Source organism: Filicampus tigris, chromosome 12, assembly GCF_054856515.1.
Source record: "Filicampus tigris isolate MCC_2025a chromosome 12, RoL_Ftig_1.0, whole genome shotgun sequence".
Taxonomy (NCBI): Eukaryota; Metazoa; Chordata; class Actinopteri; order Syngnathiformes; family Syngnathidae; genus Filicampus; species Filicampus tigris.
Window position 1 is genome coordinate 22,771,354 of NC_141228.1, and position 26,220 is coordinate 22,797,573.

General features: G+C 43.5%; 2 protein-coding genes across 2 annotated transcripts; both read right to left on the reverse strand.

Annotated features, from left to right (window-relative positions):
• Positions 1-39: 39 nt before the first annotated feature.
• Positions 40-20,747, reverse strand: LOC147139198 (heat shock 70 kDa protein 1-like). Its single transcript, XM_086046988.1, is given in 5 exon segments — positions 40-203; positions 206-1,048; positions 1,051-2,100; positions 2,251-2,412; positions 20,138-20,747. Coding segments are annotated over 3 exon segments (1,893 nt in total). The 5' UTR covers positions 2,072-2,100; positions 2,251-2,412; positions 20,138-20,747; the 3' UTR covers positions 40-174.
• ttc14 (tetratricopeptide repeat domain 14) lies at positions 18,155-25,543 on the reverse strand. The gene is made up of 12 exons (XM_086046987.1): positions 24,988-25,543; positions 24,704-24,831; positions 23,816-24,015; positions 23,085-23,169; positions 22,690-22,819; positions 22,453-22,608; positions 22,274-22,345; positions 22,046-22,165; positions 21,397-21,519; positions 20,818-20,935; positions 19,711-19,820; positions 18,155-19,586 (listed from the first exon to the last, which is right to left on the reverse strand). Exons 1-12 carry the CDS (start codon positions 25,119-25,121, stop codon positions 18,686-18,688), a joined length of 2,277 nt encoding a protein of 758 aa, XP_085903113.1. The 5' UTR covers positions 25,122-25,543; the 3' UTR covers positions 18,155-18,685.
• Between the last annotated feature and the right edge of the window lie 677 nt (positions 25,544-26,220).

Here is a 26,220-nt window from a genome sequence, read left to right on the forward strand (position 1 = left end):
CAGCTTTTTCCCCATGTCACACACACACACACGACATAGTTACAACTTTTGTGAGATTTATTTATAAATAAATATTCTGTAAGCTACATGACAAGTCGACAACATGAAGAGTTTCAATATTTAAAATAATGACATTTTTAAAAATTGTCTTGGTGTGAGATGTGATAGAGGTGCTCAGTCCACCTCTTCAACGGTGGGCCCGCGGCGTCAGCCCGCGCCTGCGCCCTGCAGCCTCCCGCAGGCCCCGCCCCCTGATGCAGCTTGCTGAAGATTGGCTGACACACTCGTTCCAGCTCCTTCTGCTTCTGCTGGAACTCGTCTGCGTCTGCCAGCTGGTTGTTCTCCAGCCAGCAGATGGTCTGGTCACACTTGTCCATCAGCGTCTTCTTGTCCCCCTCGCTCAACGCGGCGTCCCGGACGCCGCTCTTCACGTTGAAGGCGTACGACTCCAGAGCGTTCTTGGCGGCGATCTTGTCCCGCCGCTGCTCATCCTCAGCTTTGTACTTTTGGGCGTCGTCCACCATCTTCTCGATCTCCTCTCTGCTCAGACGGCCTTTGTCGTTGGTGATGGTGATTTTGTTCTCCTTGCCCGTGCTTTTGTCCGCCGCCGACACGTTCAAGATGCCGTTGGCGTCCACGTCGAAGGTGACCTCAATCTGCGGCACGCCTCGCCGAGCGGGCGGGATTCCGCTCAACTCGAACTTTCCGAGGAGGTTGTTGTCCTTGGTCATGGCCCTCTCGCCCTCCAAGACCTGGACGAGGACGCCGGGCTGGTTGTCCGAGTAGGTGCTGAAGATTTGCGTCTGCTTGGTGGGAATGGTGGTGTTGCGTTTGATGAGCGGCGTCATGACTCCTCCGGCGGTCTCGATGCCCAGCGACAGAGGCGCCACGTCTAGCAGCAGCAGGTCCCGGACCTTGGACGAGGTGTCCCCCGCGAGGATGGCGGCCTGGACGGCGGCGCCGTAGGCCACCGCCTCGTCGGGGTTGATGCTCTTATTCAGCTCTCTGCCGTTGAAAAAGTCCCGCAGGAGCTTCTGGATTCTGGGGAGCCGCCGACGAGAACCACGTCGTGGATCTGGCCCTTGTCCATCTTGGCGTCCCTCAGGGCTTTCTCCACCGGCTCCAGAGTTCCCCTGAACAGGTCGGCGCACAGCTCCTCGAAGCGAGCCCTGGTGATGGAGGTGTAGAAGTCGACGCCCTCAAAGAGGGAGTCGATCTGGATGTCGGCCTGGGAGCTGGACGACAGCGTCCTCTTGGCCCTCTCGCAGGCGGTGCGCAGCCTCCTCAAGGCCCTCTTGTTCTGGCTGATGTCCTTCTTGTGCTTCCTCCTGAACTCGGCTACAAAGTGCTCCACCGTGCGGTTGTCAAAGTCCTCTCCGCCCAGGTGCGTATCGCCGGCGGTGGCTTTGACCTGGAAGACGCCGCCCTCCATGGTCAGGATGGACACGTCGAAGGTGCCGCCGCCCAGGTCGAAGATGAGGACGTTGCGTTCCCCCGACCGGCCTTTGTCCAAACCGTAGGCGATGGCGGCCGCCGTGGGCTCGTTAATGATCCGCAGGATGTTCAGTCCCGCAATGGCGCCGGCGTCTTTGGTGGCCTGCCGTTGGGAGTCGTTAAAGTAGGCGGGGACCGTTACCACGGCGCTGGACACCCGTTGACCCAGGTAGGCTTCGGCCGTCTCCTTCATTTTCGCCAGCACCATCGAGGAGATCTCCTCTGGGGAGAAGGCTTTGTCCTCCCCTTTGTGCTGCACTTGGATTTTGGCCTTGCCTCCGTCGGCGACCACCTTGAAGGGCCAGCGCTTCCTGTCCGCTCGCACCACCGGATCGTCAAACCTCCTTCCGATCAGTCTCTTTGCGTCGAACACCGTGTTGCTCGGGTTCAACGCCACCTGGTTCTTGGCGGCGTCGCCGATGAGCCTCTCTGTGTCGGTGAACGCCACGTAGCTGGGCGTGGTTCGGTTGCCCTGGTCGTTGGCGATGATCTCCACTTTGCCGTGCTGGAAAACACCCACGCAGGAGTACGTGGTGCCCAGGTCGATGCCGATGGCCACGCCTTTCGCTGACACCATTTTGTTTGCTTGACTGTTAAGATGTTCGTCTGTGATGACAGCGACATGACAGCAACACATTAAAAATGTATTACTATAGAAAAAATATATATAACAACTTCACATGTCAAAATCATATCATGTTAAACATCTAAACAACATGATAAGACATTCAAGTCAAAATAAACGCATCAACTTACATTTGAAAGTGCTCAGTGAGTTCTCGGGCTCTCGTGTTTTCTTGTGATTGTATCTTACGTTGCCGCTCAGCTGCTTTTATACCCGCCGGGCTTTCATTCTGGACACTTCCGAACGTTTCTCTGTCAAATTACGCCAGCGACAAGTACTGAGTCCCCTTGGTCCTTTCAAAACAAAAGTAAAAGTGGATTTCGTACTGAGATGGAGACGAATAGACATTGCTCTTATTGTGAAAGCAAGCACGGATCACATTACTGAACATTAACGTAGACTTCTTACAGAACACTCTGACACCAGACGAACGTTGACAAGTCTGGTGAAAGATTATTTTGATGCGGGTCTCGTCATTCATTTGACGAGATGGTTATAGGAAAAAAGTGTGTTTTTATTAAAATGTGATGGCAGACGTTTCATGTAATTTGACATCAACCAACAACCCAGTGACCTTATGTGTACTTAGCAAATAATACTTAACGTAAGGTTAATAATGATACAATCATTTTATAGGCCTTGTTCGGAATCATTCACTCCTTGTCTTCTACAGAATTAATATGTTGGCCTCTGTTGTTGTGCAGGTGTTCCTCGCCTTCACATTTCACATTTTGTTATCTGAATTTAAGCATGGTGAGATGTTGCAGTGTTACTGGATGCAGCAACTCATCACATGGGAAGGGAAAGAAAATGACAATAGACCACAGTTTTACAGCTTTCCTGCTGCATTTTTTTTTAATGATTCAGATGGAAAGACGCAACAACGAGGAGCAATTCAGCAAGTCAACCTCCCTCCGTCTAGCAAGCGAATCAGTCCCAAACAACCACCGTGACACCTAGTGGCCAATAGTTCACCTCCTGGGGAATCCTCTTGCTGGATGTTAATCCTGATTTGCCATCCCCGAGACACTTAACTGGAGAAGAAAATACTCTTCATACCTCTGGTTAAAATTGGTATAAGGAAATGCAGACAAAAATGTATGTACATGGGGCAATACACCTCTCCCATTTGAATGAAATCATGTTTGGTCAGTATTTAGCTCACAAGAGACTAATCGAGAATCAAAGTCTGATATTGCAGATCCATAACTAAATGCAAATTTATGCTGAACATGGCTAATCCATTTATCTTTTGAAAGGTAAACAAATCTTTATATGGAATGAAGCTAAGCGTTTTAGAATAAAAAATAAAATAAAATGAATCAATTTTCATTGTATTGTTACACCTCTGGTTGTTGTTAAATTACAATATAAAATAAAGTTGTGTTACGTTTCAAATGAACCATTTAGGCGCCAGAGGTTTTTCAATGAAATATTCCATTTTGATATAGCTATATTTCAAAAGGTTGAAGCTTGAAAATGGTTACAGTTAAAGGCATACTGTCAATGGTGCTTGGTGCAATCGTGCTACTTTGGCACTTCCGGGGTTAAAAATTGCTATTAATTATAGGCAAGACAGCTTTATTTAAGTAGCACATTTCATACACAAAGAACTCGATGTACTTCACATCGGACAGACACAGCACCTAAAAGCATTTAGAGACACAACAGCACATGACTAAAACAATGTACATTGAACAACATTTAAACACATTAACAGAAGACATTTAAAAGTAAAAAATAAATAAATAAAAGTAGGTTTAGAAAATTATTAAAAGAAAACAAATATTTAAAAATGTGTCAAAGATCTTAATTGTTGTTATCCAAAAAAGCATAGTTTTTAACCTGTATTGAAAGTATTTATTTGCCATTGTCAATTGTCAAAACAACACATATGAGCCTCATTTGATCATATTCTCACTTTGAAGAGCCAACCGGCGTGCAACGAAGCGTGTTTATGTGCAAGCGTGTCTGTGTATGTGTGTCATTCCGAGGTGAAAATATTCCACTTGGTCTGAAGACATTACTCCAGAGCCTCACAGTCTGCCTGATAGTCGGTCCTCACGTTCAGATTTAAACCAGTTTACAAATTCCATTATGCTAAGCCTGAACACTGGTTGAGAAATGATGAACGATTATGTGAAACACATAATCTCCCTGCTGCACCATCATTGCAATATGACAGCCAAATTTCATTCATCCTATCCAATTTCTTCCTTATTGAGGAGAGAAAATTACTGGTCCCAGTAATCAGATATGTGGCAAGGCTATGTGAAGTTAAGCTCACTCCCATTAGGCTTGCTGCATTGCTCTCGCTCGAGTCAAATACGCACGCACGCGCGCACGTACACACGCTAGCGCGCACACACCCGCACAGATGCACATGTTCCACATGTCTGAAACGCTGCACTTCTCACATCCTGTTTCAGCCACTTCAAGGACTAACATTTGGCCTTGATGTTTTGTAGTCTCCACAACATCGCCCATTAAGTGATGCAAGTTTGAAACAGACAGCTCTTAAGGCTGAAGAAGCCCCGGCCGGGAACGCTTTAGAAAGTAACGCCTTTCTCTGATATTACTTTTTAATCAAATGCGTTACTTTTCCCAGTGAAGTCATCCGACAACAGTCATTTTGTGGAGTCACAGGCTACGTTTACATGGACACATTTATTCGGATTCAAAACCTGATCAGAATCAAAATACTTCATGTACACACTCCGTTCGGAATATTCTGACCCGATCAAGCCCATTCCGATCAAGTTTTATTGCGAACGAGAGGGGTATGTTGATTGATAATCCGATGAAAACACTTATTGCGAAATTTTGGAACACATCGTCTTTACCGCGCATGTCTGTGATGTCAGTATACGCCTTTGTTATTCCCGGAGGCTAATCAAAGCAGAGCGAGCGAAAGACATGGCGGGCGCAAGATCACCATTAGGAAGTGTTCACTCGACATAAGAACGTAAAAAGGGAAAAATACGCAAAATCACGCTAACGTGTTAAGTACAAATGGACGAAGCGATATTTTGTTGACACAGAAGTCTTCTTCTACTACTATTTTTGGTACATTTGGTCAATCTGCGCATGTCAAAATAATTTGTTCCGACGAAAGCGTGACGCATGAACACGCAAGTGCTAATCGGATCAATATTTTTAGTGTCCATGAAAACAGGGCATCCGATCATAATTTTAACCTGAACTCTGATCGGATTAAAAATTTAAATACATTTTGTATTCAGCTTTATGTGCGCGAGTCGAATGTAACTAATAAAGTAACGTGTAATCTAAATGAGTTACTTTTTAGTAATCACTACTGTAACTAAGTTACTTTTTCAAGTTAGGTGGCAACCCTGCTGAGGAACATTCACATACATCACAACCTTGTTTCTCCTCAAAAATGTTTTTTTTTCTCTTTTGAACAGACATCATACATTTGCAAAAGAGGTCAAATTAGATAAGAATAGCTAGTTTGGATTTTTGCCCGTGATTGGCTGGCAGCGACTCGGCCACTGTGTGTGCCCCGCCCCTCAGCCAAAATCAGCTGGGTTTAGTTAGGCTCCAGCTCACTCGCAACTTGAGTGAGGATCAGCTGGATGGATGGCCAAGGAAACAAATGTGATGACAAACGAAAATGGAATAATAGCCAAACATCATCCGGCATCAATATTCATTTCGTCTCTCTTTGTGGAGCAAAATCACCAGCACGGTGCTAGAATCAACATCATGTCATTTGCTGCTAATCCAACCCACATTCGAGTCGACACCTCTGCTTGTTCTCCCCCACACATGTTCAATTTAACTCTCCAATTGGGAATGCATTATAGGCGTAATTGAAAATTAGTGTTCGTTTTTTTTTTTTTCCTGGGGTAATTGATCCAAGGCCTTATTGTTGGTGTATGACACCCCCAGGGCTTGTTTGGAACAAGGCGCCGGCAGCGGCGAGAGGTTTTCTGCTTGCCGGGGCCCTGAAGCGCTCCGTCTGCTTTGTCGCTAATTGTGGTCCGTCTTTCCAATGAATTGTGCTTTGGCTAAAAGAGCTTTTTGGCTCAATGCAATGAAGCTGCCGGTGACGCTCTCGCCATTATCAAAGATACTCTTGATCTTTTCAAAAGCAGGAAATGGATTTCCCCCCCCCCCCCCCCTTTCCCTGTTCAATCACACGCAGGCTTGCGGAGGGGGGGAAGTAATTTGCAATGCGTCCATTAGTTCTTCATTAAAGCAAGATTAAATTGCACCTCAAATCACATCTGCCTTTGCTTGAGTAAAGGGTGACAGTTTTAGGGCCAAAACTAATTACTAGTGCCAATGAATGAGAGAGGGAAAACAGGGCTGTTTTAGCATGAGATAGTGTGGCCTGTCATTATATTCCGACTAATTCCACTCTGCCTGCTCTCTTAATGAGAGCAGAACGTCCTCACATCTCTCGCTTGCTTTCTCTCTCTCTCTCTCTCTCTGCTCCAGCTCCAAACGTATAATTTCGATAGCACTTGGAGTCCGTATTCATTAATTTTTCTCCGAGACCTGCTACAAGTGCCAAATCTGTGATGCTCGAAATTATCTCTTTGAGAGGAAGACAAGACAGATGGACACGAAGGCGAAAAAGGCAAACGTTACTTTGAGGGAGTGCAACAAAGAAGTTTTAGTTGATGGTCATCTTCAGGAAATGCCACTCCGTCGCGGGCTCCGGGTTTGCGTTTGTTTTTTTGCACGGTTATTCTTGAGCACAACTTATTCTGAAAATTGTACATTGAAGGAAGAAGAAGGAAACCTCGGAAGTTGTCAGCACAACCACGTTTTTGTTGATCCTGCTAGGAAACACTATAGAAAGTAGTTTCATTTTATAATGTGCAGCTTTGGGCATGATTATTGACGTATATTGTGAGATGATAAGCTTGTTAATTTTACACACACACACATAATTATTACGATATTGTGGAGAGGTTGGCGATATATAAAAAGCTCACTATACTGTATATAGTGTAGTAGTACCGCAGTATGTGAATCTACACTCTAAAAACAGTTGGGTTAAAAATAACACCATTTTGGGTCAAAAATGTACCGATAGACAAATTGGGTCAATTTGACCCACTTTCTTGCATTGTTTTGTATCAAACAGCCCGTTTTTTGGGGTGGTTTTGTACAAAACTACCCAGTTTTTGGGTTGTTTTCTGCAAAAACAACCAAGAAAGTGGGTCAAATTGACCCAAATTGTGGATCTGTCCATTTTTTGGACTGAAAATTGTGTTCTTTTTAACCCAACTGTTTTTAGAGTGTAGATTCATTGACAAGTTCCGCAAACTGCTTGCTCGAATATCACAAGCAGCCTTTGTTTTGAAAATGAAGCCGGGTGTAAATAAATGAACGTTATGGCGCCGTCTAACCTAACCCGCAGCTTCCTCTGTTCTCCACTTTCCCCCCCACCGTTCTTCCCGGCCGGACACCTCCGCCGCGCGGGGTTTTGGTCTCGAGTCTGGTAAGATTAGTTTTCCAGCTGAGAGCAGCCAGCCAAGTCCCACAAACAGGATTTGGCATGTTGTCTCACAGTGGCAGGCCAGGCGGGCCGGGATCACACGCTGCTGATGAGCCCCGGGGCATAACATGCTTACGGCAGATCCGCTGCGATTTACAGAGAGAGGAGAAGTGCCGAGTACACCATCTTAACACGTGTGCATTTGTTAAGAGTGCACAAAGTTGAGATGTTGGCATCTTCAAATGAGTCAACAATGTTGTAAGGCTTTAACTCGGCGCTCCTCGTAAATCTCCTAACACACATTACAAGCTTTTCAGAGCTGCCGGCTGATTAGCTTCCTCAAGACGATTTTTGCCTTCTCCAAAATGTTTTTTTTTTTTTTTTTTTACATAGAGCGCATTTTTCCTTGCAAGGTACAAACCTCCTGTCCTTGCAAAAAATATACATGCACTAGCACTAATTTTCTTAAGCAGAGGAATCACCCCACCAGTTTCTGCTGAAGTGAGATTTGGCTGCAGAGAGCGCACCGGTTCCAGAAACTCAAACCTCATACCATTCCGGGCTGGGCTTATCCTAAGCTTGTTAGTATGTGTGATGCTGGGACTGATAGGGACCCCCACATTACCATACCGCTGCTGAATTAACGATGATCTTCTACTGCAAAGGGAGGAAAAAGTGGCCCACAAGTTTTTTGCAGTCTGCACGATATTATGATGACATGCTATAATAAATGTTTATAATCTACTTAGTGGAGGACCAGGGTTCAAATATGTTTCTATATTCGGCTTAATAATGCTCCTAAAGATTTTCTGTTCCACCTTCAGGGCGGGCAGAAGGAATATGCACACAGCCGTTGGGAAAGAAAAGACCTTACAGCCCTTGGCACGCGTAACAACCATCGGTTTTATGCAAAGTTAGACACAAAATGGAATTTTTCCAATCATATTGCCATTTCAGTTTGGTGGTTTTAAATTCCATTCAGGCCACAATTGCCAAACATGTTGTAGTTAAGCGTAGTTAAACTACATACGTTTCCTACAAGTGATTTAACTTCTGTGATCAAAGATTTCTTAATTTCTAAATTCGATTTCATTTTACATTACACAGTTTATCGAAAACAATTCATTCATAGAGCCGTCGTACATGAAAAGATATGCCAAATAAAATGCCTTTGAAAATACATGGATACATGTTTATCTTGAAAATGATACACACACCTTGAAGCTATAAGAAACGTGAAAAAAAAAAAAAAAAAGCTTCCATCCGTCATGGGTGGACTACATAATTGATCGTCAGTCCGTCATAGGACACAGAGCCCACAGTAATTATAGGCTACTTATAATTTTGGACTGTTGGAGGAAGATGGAGTAGCCAGAGAGAGAAAAAAATGCAAATGCTGTGAGTACACGAACATTTCCCCAATAGCACAAAAAGAACGTGCACACCTGTAACTTTTGTTTTAACAATTGAAGTAACGACAAACATGGCGCCAATTAGCGAATGTACGTGATGGACCCGCCAGTAAAACACTAATACTCTGCAACCTCAATTCAAAAACACGACTCTTCTCCCAAAAATAACATACAGTATATGTTGCGGAATGCGTGACCTCAATTCTGTTTTTGTGAAAGAATTACATCTGTGTGTGTGTGTGTGTGTTTTGCTTGTTTTTGGGCTTTATGTATACAGCGGGTTCTGAAAGCAGTTTTGAGGTTTTAAACAAGAGTGCCATCAAATCAGTTTTGACAAAAAGCTCTGTGTGAAGACTACTTAGGAGCCTGTGTACCATCCACAATTTTCTTGTGTAAAATGAAGACAATAAAGCCTGATCAGTAAATAAGTGAACAATATGACTTTATAATATATATATATATATATATATATATATATATATATATATATAAAATCAATCACTGCCTTGTGTATAGTTACATAGCTAAAACATACCTTGAAATTGTCCTTATTATCGCAGTGCTTGTTTTATTGTGACAAATCGTAATTTGGTGTCAGGGAGGACAGCGAGGGCTGAATGGGACTTGTCAATCTGTCTTTTTGCCATTGGCCAACCTTCATTGCTTGAGCTCCCCTCTCTCTTTCTGTGTTGACACATATACATATCACACAGCAGGATTAGCATGACACTCACTGTAACAAACCTCTCTTTTGGGGGGGGTGAGGGGTGTTGGGGGGGGGGGCAGCCTATTCTATAGTGGAGGTGCCCAGCCAGAAAATAGCATACTTAGACAACAATGGCGTGGTAAGTACCTTAGCAAGGATCAGCGCTGGCAGAGTGAAAGACATTACAAAACAATGGCCGCCTGCCCGCCCGCCTTGCCTGCCTGCCTGCCTGCTTGCTTGCTTGCTTGCTTGCTTGGCTGCCTGTCAGCGACGGGAGCCGCCATGAGCCGGCGTGAGCCGGCGTGAGCCGCCGTGCTGATGTTTGGCGAGCGAGAGAGAGAGAGAGAGAGAGAGAGAGAGAGAGAGAGAGACACACAAATCATCTCACTTTCAACGTAAACACCGGCGTGAAAGACTGGTCCCAGCGCATCTAATCCCGCCTGGAGACACAACTCCTGTGATCCCGCTTTGAAAAGTGTGACGGGTGACGTTGTACCATAACGGGACGGGACGTGGCTCTTATATGCAAAGGTAAGAAGAAGTGATAAGAATGGGCGACATTGACAAGCGTCGTTCTGTTTGAGTCAAGCCTGTAATGTGCTTTTCAGTTCAGTTCACATGATGGTTTTTCCCCTCAATATGACATACATTGAAAAAAAAAACCCAAACTAATACTAAAACTAAACTAAAACAACTCATTCAAAGGAATGAGAAACGGCTTTTTTGACGTGCAAATGTGGCACGATGATGTGAAGACTGAGCAAGTACTTTTGGCAATTTCAATTCCGGTCTGAGAAATGAACCAAATCCACTGAGAAAAACCCGACAGATTTTCACCGCGGACAATTTGCCAGCACTGCAAGCACAAAAACAAGTATGAAGTGACGGCATTGGTAGTGTCAGTGGAAGAGGCCAACGCAACGCGCAGACACGTTACGACGCTATCGACATGGCATCTAAAGATGCAAAATCGGTCAGCGCATTTCGTGGCAGCTTTGACAAAGCACATTGTGTGCGCTTGATTCATTTATTTTCATATACTCCCCTTACAGGGCACAAAATCAACTGCGTGGAAATTCAGCGTGTTTGGCAGACACAAGTTAGCGCCCGTCTTTGCACGCGCAAACCTTGGCATCATATGTTTGGGCCTTTTTGGTCTGCGATATGGTGATGCGCATAAAAACAAACAGTAACAACTTAATGTTGGCACCACACACAATCACGACGTATGATGCACATTTTACACATCGCTATCTTGATACAATCGAAATAAGCAAGTCGAAATGCCAGTGCCAGTTGTATTATTTGGCCATTAATGAGTCCGTATATCTTTAATACCAGTTAACCGAGGACAAGGCCCCCCCGCAAGTGGAAGGAGGGCCGTTCCTAATGATATCGGAGCAAATGTGCTGCGCATCCCCGGGAAATCGGCCACAAATCCTCACGTCGCCCCTGTTCCCCTTTTAATGCAAACCAAATGAGGCTGCACAGTAATAAGAAGCTTCCCAGAATTAGTTTTCATTTGCAGAAAATTGCAAAGCAAAAAAAAAAAAAAAAAAAAGAGGAGGAGGAAAAAAAAAAAACGCTACTACTTTTATCTATGAATTTCACTCGTGCATAAGCAAACGGGTAAAAAAAAAAAAAAATGGGCAGACCCTCCTCCGACATTATTTGGATGACGTTCCATCAGTAGCAGCAGCAAGAAATAACATTGTGCAAATTCTATGCATGTTAATGATAAATAGAAATCCACCTGCTCACAGATAAAATGAGTTTAATTTCCCCCCCTCCACCCGCGCCGGTGTGCCTGCTTGGCCTTTTAGAAATTACTTATGCACAGCTATTATTAAAATAGGGGCCGAGCAAATGAGAAAGAAGCGCTATCTCGCGAGGGAGAGTGGCTGGCTTTAAGACTGCTGCTGCCGCCGCAGCAAAGGCTTCACGCAGTCAGCGTTTCTTTCTCATACACACGTGCCTGCATACACACACGCGCACGCACACGCACGCACGCACGCACGCAGCCAAGGTGTGCTCCCTCTCAGCTTTTGTGGCAGCTATGACCCCGTGTTTACTAAATTAACCCAAATCCTTTTCGGGAAAGTTTAATAGAGTAATGGAATTTGCAAGCTTTTGGAGAACATCCCCATGAGTGTCTATTTACCTGCTAAAAGGAAAGTAGCAACGGGACAATGCAGGGGTGTGCGCCTCACTACATTCTGTTCACTTTGATTTTTCAAAGAGTGGGAGAGAGAGCGAGAGAGAGAGAGAGAGAGAGAGAGCGCACTTGTTTTGTATCTAATTTTGTTGTGGGAAGAGAAACATCTTTTGAGGATGCAATGTGTGTATTCCTGCATGTTTGGAGAAGCTGAGGATGTAAAAATGAAATTCTGAAGGCGAGGGGGGTGGGGGGGGTGGGGTGGTAGTCAGTCATAAGTGGTGACTAGAATTTGCATCCGCTTAGATAAGAACGACAAAGAACAAAGGTCGGGTGTAAAAAGATTTTGAAAAGAGGTCACAGCAGGAGGAGCATTTGAACTACCGAGTACGCAGCTTCCACAAATTGGGAGAACTTTGATTGATTTCCCAATCAAATGTGATAACATCCAAATGCAAAGTCATGTTGAAATAAAACCCCAAAACCGAAGACGGTTGAATGAATTCCCCAAAAATATCCGTCCCTCGATGGTCTTCAAATAAAATACCAAGAATAAACAGTGCCTCTTATTTCAAAGACGACAAGAGAGAAACACATTCAATAGGTCAACGCAACATTTAAAATGTACACACTAAATAAACATTTATTGAGTTCAACTAACGAATGAAGTCACATTCTGTATTCCCGGAGAAAAGCAAAAAAAAGCTTCCCTAGTGATGTCAGCACAGGTGAGAGCAGTTCACGTTCCATTTCATGCCCTCTTAAGGCTGCAATCGAGTCAAAATAGTGCCAATGATGCGAACAGAAACGTAGATTTCCCGCTTTGTCCGCTACTTGAGAGTTTTGCTTGGCGGCCGAGTGCTGAAGTTGAAATGAGCGTGGCAAATTGGGATTTTGTCGCCACCAAATGATATGCTACATCGTCACTGTTTTGAGGAGTGAACACAACCTTTGAAGACATATTATTGTGCTTACATGTTACAGTATATTTTGTCAATGCATGAAATGGCATATTGGTATCAGAAAACAATAGCTTGGCTCAGCTTTAGAAAACAGGCGAGCTGTGATGCCTGGGTAGTTGTGATGTCATTTTCAGTTGACGGAAGTGACAAAATGGCCGCCCCCCGAGATGGCTAAAAACCAGTGGATTGACTCTTATTCCACGAACGCAATATTATTCAGAATGCCAAGTTTCAACTAGTGGGCCTGCTGGGAACATATTCTTGGGAAAAAAAAAATGTGTTTGGGTTGATTTGGCCTTTAAATAGGCAGATAACGCAAGATTGAGTTACATTGTTGGATTTCACACTTTTGGAATAAATGAGTTCAAGGTCACGGAGCAAATTAAGAGTCTACTTTGTAAATGCGAGCGAATGCTTTGGACGACGTTTGGGTCGGCAGGGAAGGCCTTGCTGGCTGGCCGCGGCCTCCAAAGAAGTCGTTTGCGTTATTGGACTTCAGCTCATGAAATACCCCATCAGCCTTTTAGAAATGCCCCAAAGCAGGAATGAATGAGGAATCGAGTCACTTTCAGGAGTCCTTGATGGAGACCGTTAGCGTAGCGGCAATTTCTTTAGTTGAGCAGTCAGTCAGAACTTCTCGAGTCCACTTTCGGGCGACCGTTGAGTTTGTTCCGAAATTGTCAGTCTGCCGAAGAAGTGCGAGGCCTTTCAGCAATCTGGCGGCTTGGAGACAAGCGGCAAGTGACAGCAAACGGGCTGGGCGCCTGAATGGCAGCGGAGGACCTTTAAATTCCTCATTATGGCCTAACGCATAGACAGCACGTGTGATCCTATTCCATTACTCACTTGCCTGTATTGTCACGCTCACGGGATTCAATGGAGGGCCATTCATTGCGGGAAATGAAAAATGTCACTTTCCCCTTCGCTCACTGTAACGCCGTGCTAACACTAATTTAAAATGTCTCATCTCCCTGCGCGTGTTCCACAGTCTGATTGCCTGGACTCGGAAGAAAGAAGCCTACCGGGAGGAATCCCCCTTTGTGAAAAGGCGTCCAGGTGGGAGCCGAGCGGGAGGAGGAGGAGGAGGATGATTCATGAAGGCTGGAATCTGCAGCTTCATCAGAGTCGGTCAAGCAGGACAGCTGCCGCAGCCGCAGCCGCCGCCGCCGCCGCCGCCGCCGCCGCTGACCTCGCAAACTAGCGGTGAGGGAGAGCCTCACCTTCAAGGACAAAAGGCTCTCTTATTCTTTTGCCTCCGTCCTCCAGCAGTCACAATAGCTCGCCTCCCTCTGGCCTTCCTTCTTTTCTTCCCCCACCACTTTGACACTTTCAGCTTATTGCTGCAGCGCAGGGTCGGGATTGGAACTAAATCGAGTCTTGCGAGGTGTGCAGTGAATGACAGCAATGCAGTTGCAAAAGAGTACGCAACTTCTTCAATTGGCTTGTAAGGACCTGATTTTGCTTTTCTTCTTAAAACGGCAATGAATGATTTTGGAAATACAAAAGGTTGTGGTCCCGTTTTGAATTTCAATTGTCTTGTATCCCTGACAAGCACACTAGGAACGATGCAGCAGTGTCAGAAAGATGAGCACGTTCAAGTTAAAAAGGTTTCAAAACTTCACTTTTGGCCTAAGTGCTAGATCACACCAGTCACACCAAGCCGAAGATACACGATGTGTGCCAACTCATGGGTTTCATTAGTGTGAAATATTATAATCAAGTCTATGTTTATTCATTGCGAATCAAACGACAAGAGCCTCAGACTATTCATGTTGATGTTCAATGTGGCATTGGAACGTGGAGCAAATTGAACGGAGGTGTGCAGGAAAAAAAGTGCAGCAAATCGTTGCTCAAAACATTTTGGGTTAAAATGTAATAAAAATGACTTGAGCATTTTTTTGGGATGTACTAATTTCAGTATACAGTGTCCTGCTTGGGGGAGGAGTAGCCTCCCCCCATCTCTCTCTCTCTCTCAAAAATCCATTACACATTAGGATTAATTAGCGATTAGCGATTGCGTTGCCGTTTCATCCGCCAAATGGACTTTCTAAAACACCCGCAAAGGGTTTGTGTATTTTCCTCAATATAACTTCAACTAAACTCACAGGGGGTTTGTATGAAAATATGGTCTCGGGCTTAACATTAATTACAATACTACAAATTTTAAAATAGTATTTTGTTATTTTCTGTCTTTCTTTAACTGTCTTCTTCTGTATTGATCTCCCAATTGTAGCTTTGGAAAACTTACATGCTACCAGCATATTAAGAAACAACAAAAATTACAGCCGTACCGTATTGAGTTATATCAGAATACCACTGAACCGAACATAATCGTTACATTTTAATGAATATTTATTACACCTGTGAATCCTATCATACCCCATGTGTGTATACATACACACATACCCCATATATATATATATACATATATATATATACATACATATACATATAAACATATATATATACATATACATATATACATATATATATATATATACACATATATATATACACATATACATATATATATATACATATACATATATATATATATACATATACATACATATATATATATATACACATATATATATACACATATACATATATATATACATATACATATACATATATACATATATATATACACATATATATATACACATATATACATATATATATACACATATATATATATACACATATATACATATATATATATACACATATACATATATATATACACATATATATACATATATACATTTATATATATATATATACATATATATATACATACATATATATACATACATATATACATACATATATAGACACGTACATACACATACTGTGTATGTGTATACATTATATACATATAACATTTTCAAAATCCAAGGAGAGCATACTTGATGTCTGTGGCAGTAATGTTGAATCTACCCCCCCCCCCAAAAAAAATAAGTTATTGGAGCTCTCGCATAATGTCGCACTGCCCTCAAGTGGGCAAGACTAGCGATGCACATCAGTGGAAATGTAATATAAACAAAAATAAAAATGAACATTTATGGCAACAACGTTAATGAGAGCAAAAAAAGGCAAGCACGTTCTTTGCTCCAAAACAATTTAATTTGTTTTGACTTGTGTCTTTAAGTAGGAATTATTGTGTATATTCATATTTTTTTGTTGTGAGAGATGAGACAGGCAACTTGCAGAACAGCAAAACTGAGGGTTTTTTTTAATTCCCCAACTTAAAATGATATAGTTTGTTGCCTTAAAATTTTGAGTTCACTCAACATTTGTCTCTCTTTTACAGTGGATGGTAAGTGTACTGTACATACAGTATGTAAACTTCCCACGGCAACGTACAATATGTACAGTATACAGGTAGCGGTACTGTGTGGATAATGTTATTGTGCTTGAAATAGTAACAAAGGAGAGCTGGATTTTTTTTTTTTTTTTTGTATGTTCTACAGTAAAATAAGCGAGAGGGAATACTCCTCCGGTGGCTCAATATTGGATCAATGCAGAGCTATCCGTTAACAACCTGACAGTAACTCAGATTATCAACTGTACAGTTGGCACTTGAGAAAGATTTGAAAGGACAGAATGTGACAGAGGCAACAATGGCAAGACTGAGCGTTGGGTATTCGACTTGCTGGTTAATCTGCCGTGCAAGATATAGTGGAACACATCACCCCTCTGCCGCATTTCTGATGATGGGCCCGGTAATGATCCAGGGTTGGCAGCTAAGCCTCAAGTAAGCTACTTTCGCGAAGGGTGATACACAGCTGGCCACACACGCACGCCCCCCCCCCCCCCCCACCCCAAAACACGCTGATGTGTGTATGTGTGTGTGTGTTTCTCTTTGATTATTGAATCAAATATGTGACACCAAGTGGCTTAAGGCTAACAGTAAGCCAAGAAAGCCTATTTGGGGTTACTCAAACGAGATCATGTTAAAAAAAAAAAAAAAAAGATTTGAGAAATACTGCAGCAATGTTACACGTAGGCCTTTAAAGAGGAAAGTCAACCACAACATGTTCTTTACAAGAAAATGTTCTATGCGCATCCACTAGTCTAAACACGGCATTTTAATATTCAACATTCCTTCAAACACCTTTACCAGTGTGTTGTCGCATATGAGCGCACATCCTGACATTTACACCTTCGCGTCATACAAAAAACTGTGAATCTTGACTAAGTGGTTCGAGAGGTGCAAAATAATCCATTCTAAATGACCACTGCATTGAAAAGCGTTGACGCAACCACTGATATCCGATATCTGAAACTGTCCGCTGTGGGAAAACAACAGAAAGAAAAAAGATTCAAGGAAAGCAACCAGTTCACCTGCATTTTATCCGTGTGAATACAAAAGTGGTGAATTGCGGAGAGATTAAAGATTCATAAAGGGATGTCATTTGTTTGAACGAGTCCCCGCATGGGACCGATGAGGGCTGCCGTTGCACTTTTGTATTCGTCACGTCTAAAAGCAGAGTCTTGCGGCACGTTTAGGTCTGCTAATGCTGAACATGCCAAACATTCACACGTTGGGTCGCCACTTGGACTTCAAACAGTCTCACTTCCATGCTCGTTCGGGATCAATGTCGTGCTTCAAAAAGGATTCTGCCGCACATGCTGAGCCAGAAGGGACTACGCGAATTCAAAATTCAAGTGACATTTTGGAGCTCTTGCAAGTCACTCGAAACATCCTGAAAGTTGCGCCATGACTCAGGTTTTCACCACTGTTGCACCATCGTGGGGGCAAATGAACATGTTCGCACCTTCAGTTGGATCCGCACCAAAATTGAGCTGCACATGGCCTAGCCTTTCACAATGTTTCATGGATATGGCTTGTAGGTTGGGTTTTTTTTCCCCCCATGCAGTTGTGTCTTTTGCATAATGGGTACACGCAACGTCACGGCAACAGTCAAGTTTGAACACATTCCCTGCTAGAAAACAGCCATCTTAAAGCAGCACAGGTGCTCAGCTGTCCTGTCAAAAACACGCATGTCCAATTCTGAAAATTAAAAAAAAAAAAAATGTTAATGCTATTTCTCTAACGCAGAAACACCATTTTTTTTTTTTCAAAGTTAACATTCTATGCTTCGTCTACATCAAATATTCTATATTTTGCTTGAAAACAAAATAGTGTTCAATGGGGTGAAATGCTTTTATTTACTCTTTCCCAAAAATTCATTTTATTACCATCGGAATTTAAGTCCAGCTAAGTATACTCAACTACACGCAGCTTTTAATATGTACTATACTTCAGAAAATGGATGGATTTTTTTTCGTCAGTAAAAACAGACACAAAACTCTCACACTACTCATGTAAGACTTTATTCAAGTTGTCCGGTATTTCACTACATTCGCTCTCATGGGGGGGAAAAAAATAAACAACAAAATGAATGCCATAATCAACATCAGTGGACATTGTCTGATTTCAATCAGCAATCCATTTCCGACGAGAGGTGCGCCCGAGCTGGAGTCAACCCCAGCTGACTTTGGAGCACCCCGGCCGGTCGCACGGGCACACGCGGACAAACAACGCCTCACATTCTCTCGCAAACCGCATGCAATCGGCTCCTCGATATATTTGGACTTTTTAGGCGTGAACATATTGGAAAGTGCGCAAAAGCACAAGTTCAAATGTGTGTCCTTGGCATCGTGGCTAACTTGCGCAACTTGAAGGCAACATTCATGCTGGAAGGTACTGCACACATTCAGGTTTGGGGGCTTTGACCGGCATTGCCCTGCTCATCGAATGCATCCCCAAAAAGAAAAAAAACAAACCCAAAAAGTTGAAAAGAATGTGCGATACTTTCCTCTTCACGCGACTTGCCTACGTACTTCTTTCAACATTTTCCAACGGAGCTCGCTGACTTTTTGGGTTCAATGCCTTTCTCTTTCTGAAACTTGGCAATCTGGTTAAAGATGTGCAACAGATTTGCCGGGAGGTCTTCTTTGGACCTTCCTTGGGGAAGCGAGATCTCTTCCTCCTGCTCAGCTTGGGCCTCGGCCGCACGGGACCGGCTCCAGCTGGCTTCCTCTTTCGCCTGACCCAAGTCGCTCTCCATCTGCGTTTGATCGTCATCACCTCGAAAGGAATCGCGCCTGGACAAATCTTTACCTGGAAACGATTTTCTGGAATACGCCGACTCGGACGACGAGCAGGAAACTTTGCGCCTCCTCTCATCGAAGCTCCCCCTTTCGGTCGTCCTGTTCTCCTCCTTGCTCCTCTGGCTACTTTCCCTGCTCTTAGTTCCGCCATCTTCTCCGTCCGAACTCGCGCTGCGACTTTTCCTCCCCCTTTCTCGGCTCTCCTTGGTTTCCCTTCCCGTGTGCGTCGGCCACTCACAGCCGTCATCGTCTGAGGAGGCCGACAAAGAATACAGACAGATCCTGGGGCCGTCGCCGTCTCTGGGCTTGCCGCTCGTCTGCGCCTCGTCCTCATCGATGGCTCCGAAGGCCTCCCACGGCTTGTGGTCGAGGAAGGTGGCGGAGGTATCGGGAGGCGCCGGGTACCACTCCAACTCCTCGTCCTCTTTCTCCTTCTTCTTTTTCACCCGCTTGCCCTCGTCGCTCCTCCTCCTGCTGCTGCTGCTGCGACGGCGCTTGCTAGCTCGCGCCGACTTGCGCTTTTTCTTTTTCTTTCTTTTGGATCTCCTGCGGGAGGACGAGGACGATGAGGCGGACGACTTCCGGGAGGAGGAGGATGACGAGGAGGAGGCGGATCGCTTCCGTTTGCGTTTCATTCTAGCGAAAAGAAAGAGGCTGAGGACTTTTGACTTTTGTCAAAACACGTACACGCGCTGCTCACACTCCTTCCGTCGCACGATGCCGAAGAAGCAGCCGTTTGAAAGGCGTGGGAATAACTCACCTCTTCTCCTCTTTTAAGATCTTACGCAATTTCTCGGCACTGCTTTGACTGCTTTTGGCTTTCTCTTCCCCTTCCTTCGCCAGCGCTTCTTCCCGCAGGCGAATGGAATTCTTCAGTGCCGCCAGGCGAGACAATTCGAGGCACAATAACGGCGATCCAGAAATGCAAAATCACCACGAGCCGTCATGCGGAACAGTGACCCCGCAGATGGAATTCCATCATTTCATGATCCGTTTATGTATGAGTAGTGAAGTACAGCGCAACGTCAAACAAATGTAAATAGTTTGTACAGGCGGGATTTTAGAGTTGTGCGTTTACCATAGAAAAAGTGATGTCATCCAAGAAATGGGCAGAGGCAGATTGTCACAAGGGGGGCAGACCGAGGTTTGAGCAGTTATGAGCAGAGACAGAAAAGTGACAATGTTACCATTTGCCGATCACGGGCGAAGGATGGAACGGTTGGCAGAGGAGGAGTCGTCATTTTCCAGAGTCAAGTCCCCCCCGCGTGACAAAGGCCGTGTCAGTCCGACCGAAGGTCAAGTCCCAGGGTCGCAAACAGATGCACACACACACGCAAAAAATCTCATCAGTATTACAAACCACGCGGACAAAATGAACATTCGAAGAGAAAAGCAACTTGGCGAGAAAAAAAAAAATGGTTGCCGTGGATACGCTCCCAGACGACAAATTGCTCTTAGGTCAATGCTGGGAAATTGTATATGAACGTGTATGACACTTAAATAAAAAAACGACACGTACATTTTTTTGGGGTCGAACCTTACTCACATTTGTTTGATCTCAATATCGCAATACATTGCTGTAAAGTTGTTCTGTAGCAACGATTGTTGGACAAGTTACAACAACAACAACAAAAACTGAAAACTACACATCGCACTGCAAGGAAAAGGTCGATTTCAAATGAAGGCACTCGGAAAGCGCCAAACTAACATTGCGCCATGTTGACGACTGGATACTGCAATCAGTCCTTTGCCATCTTGGATCGGAAAGATGTTTTAAATCCATTCTAATTGTTGGCAGTTAGCTAGCTAGTTTCAGTATCAGGCTGCACACACACCTGAGCGTGCTCGTGTGTTGAGGCCCACCCACCTGTATGGTCTCGGTGATTTTTTTCAAGGCCTCCTGAGCCTCGGGGTTTGCGTCATCCAGAGAAAGCGCTCGCCTGTACACTCCTTCTGCTGTTACCAGCTTCTCTTGTTCCTCAAGTCTAAACGGGAGAAACAATTCACGTAAGGGTGGTTGAGTGGCACAGACGGGCAAGTATTCCCTTCGTGGCGCCTGCAAGGACAGTTATGTGACTATGCACACTTTGCATTTTTACCAGTTGGCTAATTCCAATTGGACTGACGGGTAAAAGTGAGGCTCCCACAACCGTGGCATTGAAAGTGGTTTTAATTCAGATATTACATTCAGCTCTTTTCATCGGCATTTGTTCAATAGTAAGTGCAGGATTGCAGAAAAACAACAAGCAAAAGAGCGCCGAGAATCATTTACAGGTTGAGAGTGAAATGAAGCTGCAGATTGTGGACTTGTTCTACTTTCATTTATTGCAGAATAGGGAAAGATTCATCCTTACCAAATTTGAAGTGAATAATGTCAAAAATCTACCGGATCTCTTCATTTGCCACACAAAGCACTTTTGTTGATGATTTCATTCGCTCCACTTACTGTTTTCCTCTCTCAACCAGTGTTTGGCAGAGGTACTTCTTGGCGTTGCGGTGATCTGGACACGTCTCCAAGGCCAGTTCAAAGTCGGATATCGCCTTCACGATGACGCCTTTATTTGCATACCTGACAATGGAACCCAATCAATCCATAAAAGTCAAAATTATTTGTGTTGCACCCACTTTACACATTTATACAGAGAACGCTAACCCCTGTCAGAAATTTATTTTTTATTTTATTTTATTTTTTTTACACAATTTATTTCCTCTCATAGTTTTCCCAAATAACACTAATTTGAAACGAACACCCCTCTCATGGCTACCATATTAGGAACACCTGAACAGAGCAAGGCGGAAGCCTCTAATATTTCACCCCTTTCTGTGCTGTATTAACTCATTCAATGCCAAGGACGTTTTTTCACAATTTTTAATAATCCAGGCGTTCAATCCCAGGTATGTCTTTGTTTTTATGATTGGATAAAGGAGGGTCTGAAAATGGCTGGCACTGAATTAAAAACCCTTCCCACTGTGACGCAGTGCATCCTGTGCATCTATAGGGCATTGTTCAATTCAGAAAATATATTATGCCAAAAAGCTCATTTCAACATGCGCTTTACAAGACGTTGTGGATGTAGGCTACAAGTTTAACTCACAGAGCGCCGCGGGCTACCAGGGCTTCCACATTATTGGTGTCAATGTCCAACGCTTTGTTGTACTCATTCATGGCTTCCACATGACGACCCTGCTTAAACTGGCCCACACCAGCCTTAACACTGAAACATTAAAAAAAACAAAAAATTAAAATCAATACATTGGGAAATGTGTCATTTGTGTCTTGCACGAGACACAACAAAGGCAAAATTAGCCCGATTAACTTTTACCATTTCAAGGCCCAGGATGCAGACTGCTGCTTCCGGATGACGGACGCAAAATCTTCTTTTGCAAACAGTTTACTGTCGAGGAGTGAAACATGAAAACATCATTGCGCTGACATATTTTGCCGCTGCAAGCTGGCTCGCATGTGGCAAAATCGTATTGTTCACGTGCAACAGGTGAGCACCTCTGCAGGCCTCTCATCATTGACGGAGGATGGACGTCACTGACGCCGACGTTCTCCAGCAGGTAGTCCACCACACAGGGGTTGTGGTAGCCGTGGCAACCCCTCAGTATACGCTCATACGTCTTGCTGGAGTCACTGGCTGCGCAAACGCTACGACTGAGACAAGAGGGGCCATGAGTAACAACGTGTATTTTGTCTGTGTTGCTTTGCATTTTTATCATTATTCGGTGTTCTTACTCGTACTGCACAGGTAGCTCCTCCCTGTTCATGACGCCGAGTTGGATGCAGTCTGATGTGGCAGAAATGGATGTTTGCAGTAGGGAAACGGTTATTTTTTCCTGGTAGCGGTCGATGTCTTTCACACCAGCTACAAAACCAAAAAAGGAGGTTGGCCTTACAACAACACGCACTGCATTTGTTTTTTTTAGATTTTATGAAGAGGGTGGTGGGATGGGGGCTCACTAACCCAACCATAACAAAATAAGTTGTGAGAAGGAAGCTATGACGCGAAAAGCTCGTTTACAAGGGGAACAGACATTTGAACATTTGGTTGGTTTACAAATGAAACATAAAAGCACCGTCCATCATTTCAAAAGTTGGTGTTGAAATCAACATAATGAAGATATAATCACCTCTGATTAAGTCACCGATCTGGTAGTAGGACAAAGGATCATCATGGCTGCCAGCTGAGGGAATTTCTTTAATGTGACAAAGGGCCTGGGATGACAAAAGAAATACGATTTGTTTTAGTGACAATTGAAAGTGAATTGAGGAGACAGAAAATGTAGCCGCGATGAGGGATCTGCATTTGATTAGATTTCCACAATCGACTACGGAAAACATTTCAACGATTGATGGGAAGACCTCACTGATGGCTCTGAATTTCCATTTTGATGGCAGTGTCATATTGAGTAAAATAATGCAGCCAAGACTGGATTGGAGAAATGACTCAGAACACGTTGTCCCATCTTGTTAACCAAAACCGGAAATAATCTTGTTTTATTTGACTTATATATCATGACTTTCCTCCAGACGTTACAAAAAATAATAAAAATCTGTCTTTATATTCACACTAATTGCAGTTCCTTCTTGGGTTGTACATTCATGTAGTGTAATAATAATAATTGATGGCTGTGTTATTGTCATTACATTACAAAATCAAATCCCCACAAATCTAACACAGACAGCATACCTGTCAGCTATTCAGAGACTTCACAGTGACTGCGTTACTTTCAGGCTAACTAGTCACCTGACAGGTGACGCTGTGTCAGCGCTTGACACTGATTGCTTCTCGTGTGTAACGGCACAGGCGGAAGGCTGACGAGGCCCCGTTACGAGACATTGAGCTTGCTAATTAGCTTACTGACAACTCCAGGTCTTCGATGTCTCTGTTCAGCCCGCCCGCCATGCAAATCAGCGTGAGAAAGAAGCCATATTCTCGAACATTGTTGATCCTCCCCACCACGATGTCTCCCCGTTCCAAATCCCTGTAAAGCATGGCCCGTCTCTCCTCAAAAGGCACCTCCATGAATAACTCCAGCGGTGGCATGACAGCGTAAGGCTCTGCAAAGAACATCACAAGGCAATTATGGCACACTTGTCCATAACAAACAGCTGAGTTGTTATGTCGAAGCTAATGATGCCATGAAACTATCACTCAGGCCAAGCTCTGACAATATTTTAAAATAAATGAAAAATAGTAGAAGCATCTGGCTGCTCATCACAATATGATCAATACAGTTAACAATTTCAGTTGTAGACAACTACACCAAGAAGATGCTCATGATATTAGCATATAGCCAAAAGCACAACGGCTACGTGTTGGCATGAAAATGTCCAGAAACGGTGGCAAACATTTTTGGAGCACCGAAAGCTTCAACTTCATCAGGTGTCTTCAAAGGCTGAGGAGTTTTAGGAATGTTAACATGTAACTTAAAGCATCTGTACACTTGCAGGTTTTATGTTGGCAACAGTTTGAAGTTGGACTGGAAGACAATCAACATCACAATAGATTGAATTGAATTTTGAAGTTTCGCTGTCTTAGGTCTGACAATAACAAATAATTAGCAGCTGGCTGTGTCAAATAAATACAGAAAAGGTCTGCCATTTCATGCTTGAAGTCTTACTATAGTAGTTTAAGCTGAATCAAAAGCAAGTTTTAAATGTAGGGCTGGGTGAAAATAACTTCAATCATTAGCAGGGAAATCATTTAATAAAGTTGCATCTGGACAACGTGGAAATCGTGGACAACCTGCAGACTCCTCCTGTCCGCGTTCTTCTTCTTTCGGAGTTGCAGTCTTCCAAGATGGACTGAAAAGAATGTCTGCCTTCCGAGCAATGAACTGCTCCACAAGTGGGTTGCTCTGCTCTTCGCCATTCCTGTCAAGGTGCACAAATATATTATAACATTGAAGAGTTGAAGCTGAGGAGTTGCACTGGTGAGAAGAGGACAAAGTTGCAGTGTTGATGAGGACGCTAAGATTCTCCTTAGACTGCACAGACGGGAAAGTTTGGAGATGAAGGAGGAATGCTTACCCCTCATATGGAGCCTTGCACAGGTCAGCCACCACGGCCTGAAAGTCGGGGTTCTCAGTCTGTTCACATTTCAATGTGTTGAACAAGGACTCTCCGTGATACGTCAGACACTGCCTCAACAAGTCTCTGTCCATTTTGCGCACCAGAATGGCTTACATTATTTCTGATCGAAAAAATAAACAAGGTAACAATTGGTGCCAAATAAACAGGATACTGGGATGGCATTTAATGAAGCGTAAGGTGTAGCTGATTTGGAATGAGCAATAGATACAAACTAGCACGATGACTAGCAGTGCAAACGCAAACTTGCAAGCAAATGAAGGCGAACGACGGATTGTGCCCGTTTGCTATCTTCGTAAAAACAAAACAAACAAAAAAAAACAGATCGGCAGCTAATAAACGTTTCTTACAAGACTATAGTTTACCCCAAATTAAAGGCTTTTGGGGCGCACCACACTACTGCCATGAGTGTTCTCTCTCTGCTCAAATGTCAACCGAGCCACAAGCAGCCGTGCGACTGAGCATGCGCAAACTGTGTTACACTACAAATAGTCGTGTCAAACAAATCACCACTAGGAACCTCAGTTCGCATCGCCGAAAGTGTCTATAATTAAGAAAATGCTAATAGTAATGCAAATAATAGTAACAATAACTAATATTAATAACTAATAATTAATAAATAAATAAAATTACATTCGAGTCGAGCAGTAGCAATAAGGAATTTTCATGCCTGTAATAGTTCATCAAATTACACAAAGTGAAAAGTTGAGAAGGAGCTGAGTGGAACCATACATATGCTCAAAACCTGTTTGACAACCTTAATGTCAATTTGTTCTTTGTTGATTCAATTCAATGTATTGTCTGCTTATTACTAGCCACCTGACACCAACACCAACTGGATAATATCCATTGGAAAGGGTCCATTGTCTGGCCACCTCACCTGTCACACGATTGAGAGCAAGTGGTAGAAAATGGATTGGTGGACAAAATAATTTTATGCATCTCAACAAATTTGAATATTGTGGGGAAACTTCTATTATGTCAGTAGTTCATTCCAAAAAGTCAAACTCATTATTTACATTAACTAAACACACTGTGCAAAGTTTACAGTATAGTATATTGTATTATATGTTACAGCTATCAAAATGCCAAATTCACCATCTCAAGAAAATTTGATCTTACAATAAACAAACAAAATCATTTTCTTAATAGGAAAAAAAAAGGTAAGGATTA

Coding starts and splice junctions, on each gene's coding strand:
- ttc14 (XM_086046987.1), bottom strand. CDS start 25,121: ATGGACAGAGACTTGTTGAGGCAGTGTCTGACGTATCACGGAGAGTCC. Junction 22,820..23,084: donor GATCGGTGACTTAATCAGAG/GTGATTATATCT, acceptor TTGGTTTTGTAG/CTGGTGTGAAAGACATCGAC. Junction 22,166..22,273: donor GCATCCTGGGCCTTGAAATG/GTAAAAGTTAAT, acceptor TTAATGTTTCAG/TGTTAAGGCTGGTGTGGGCC.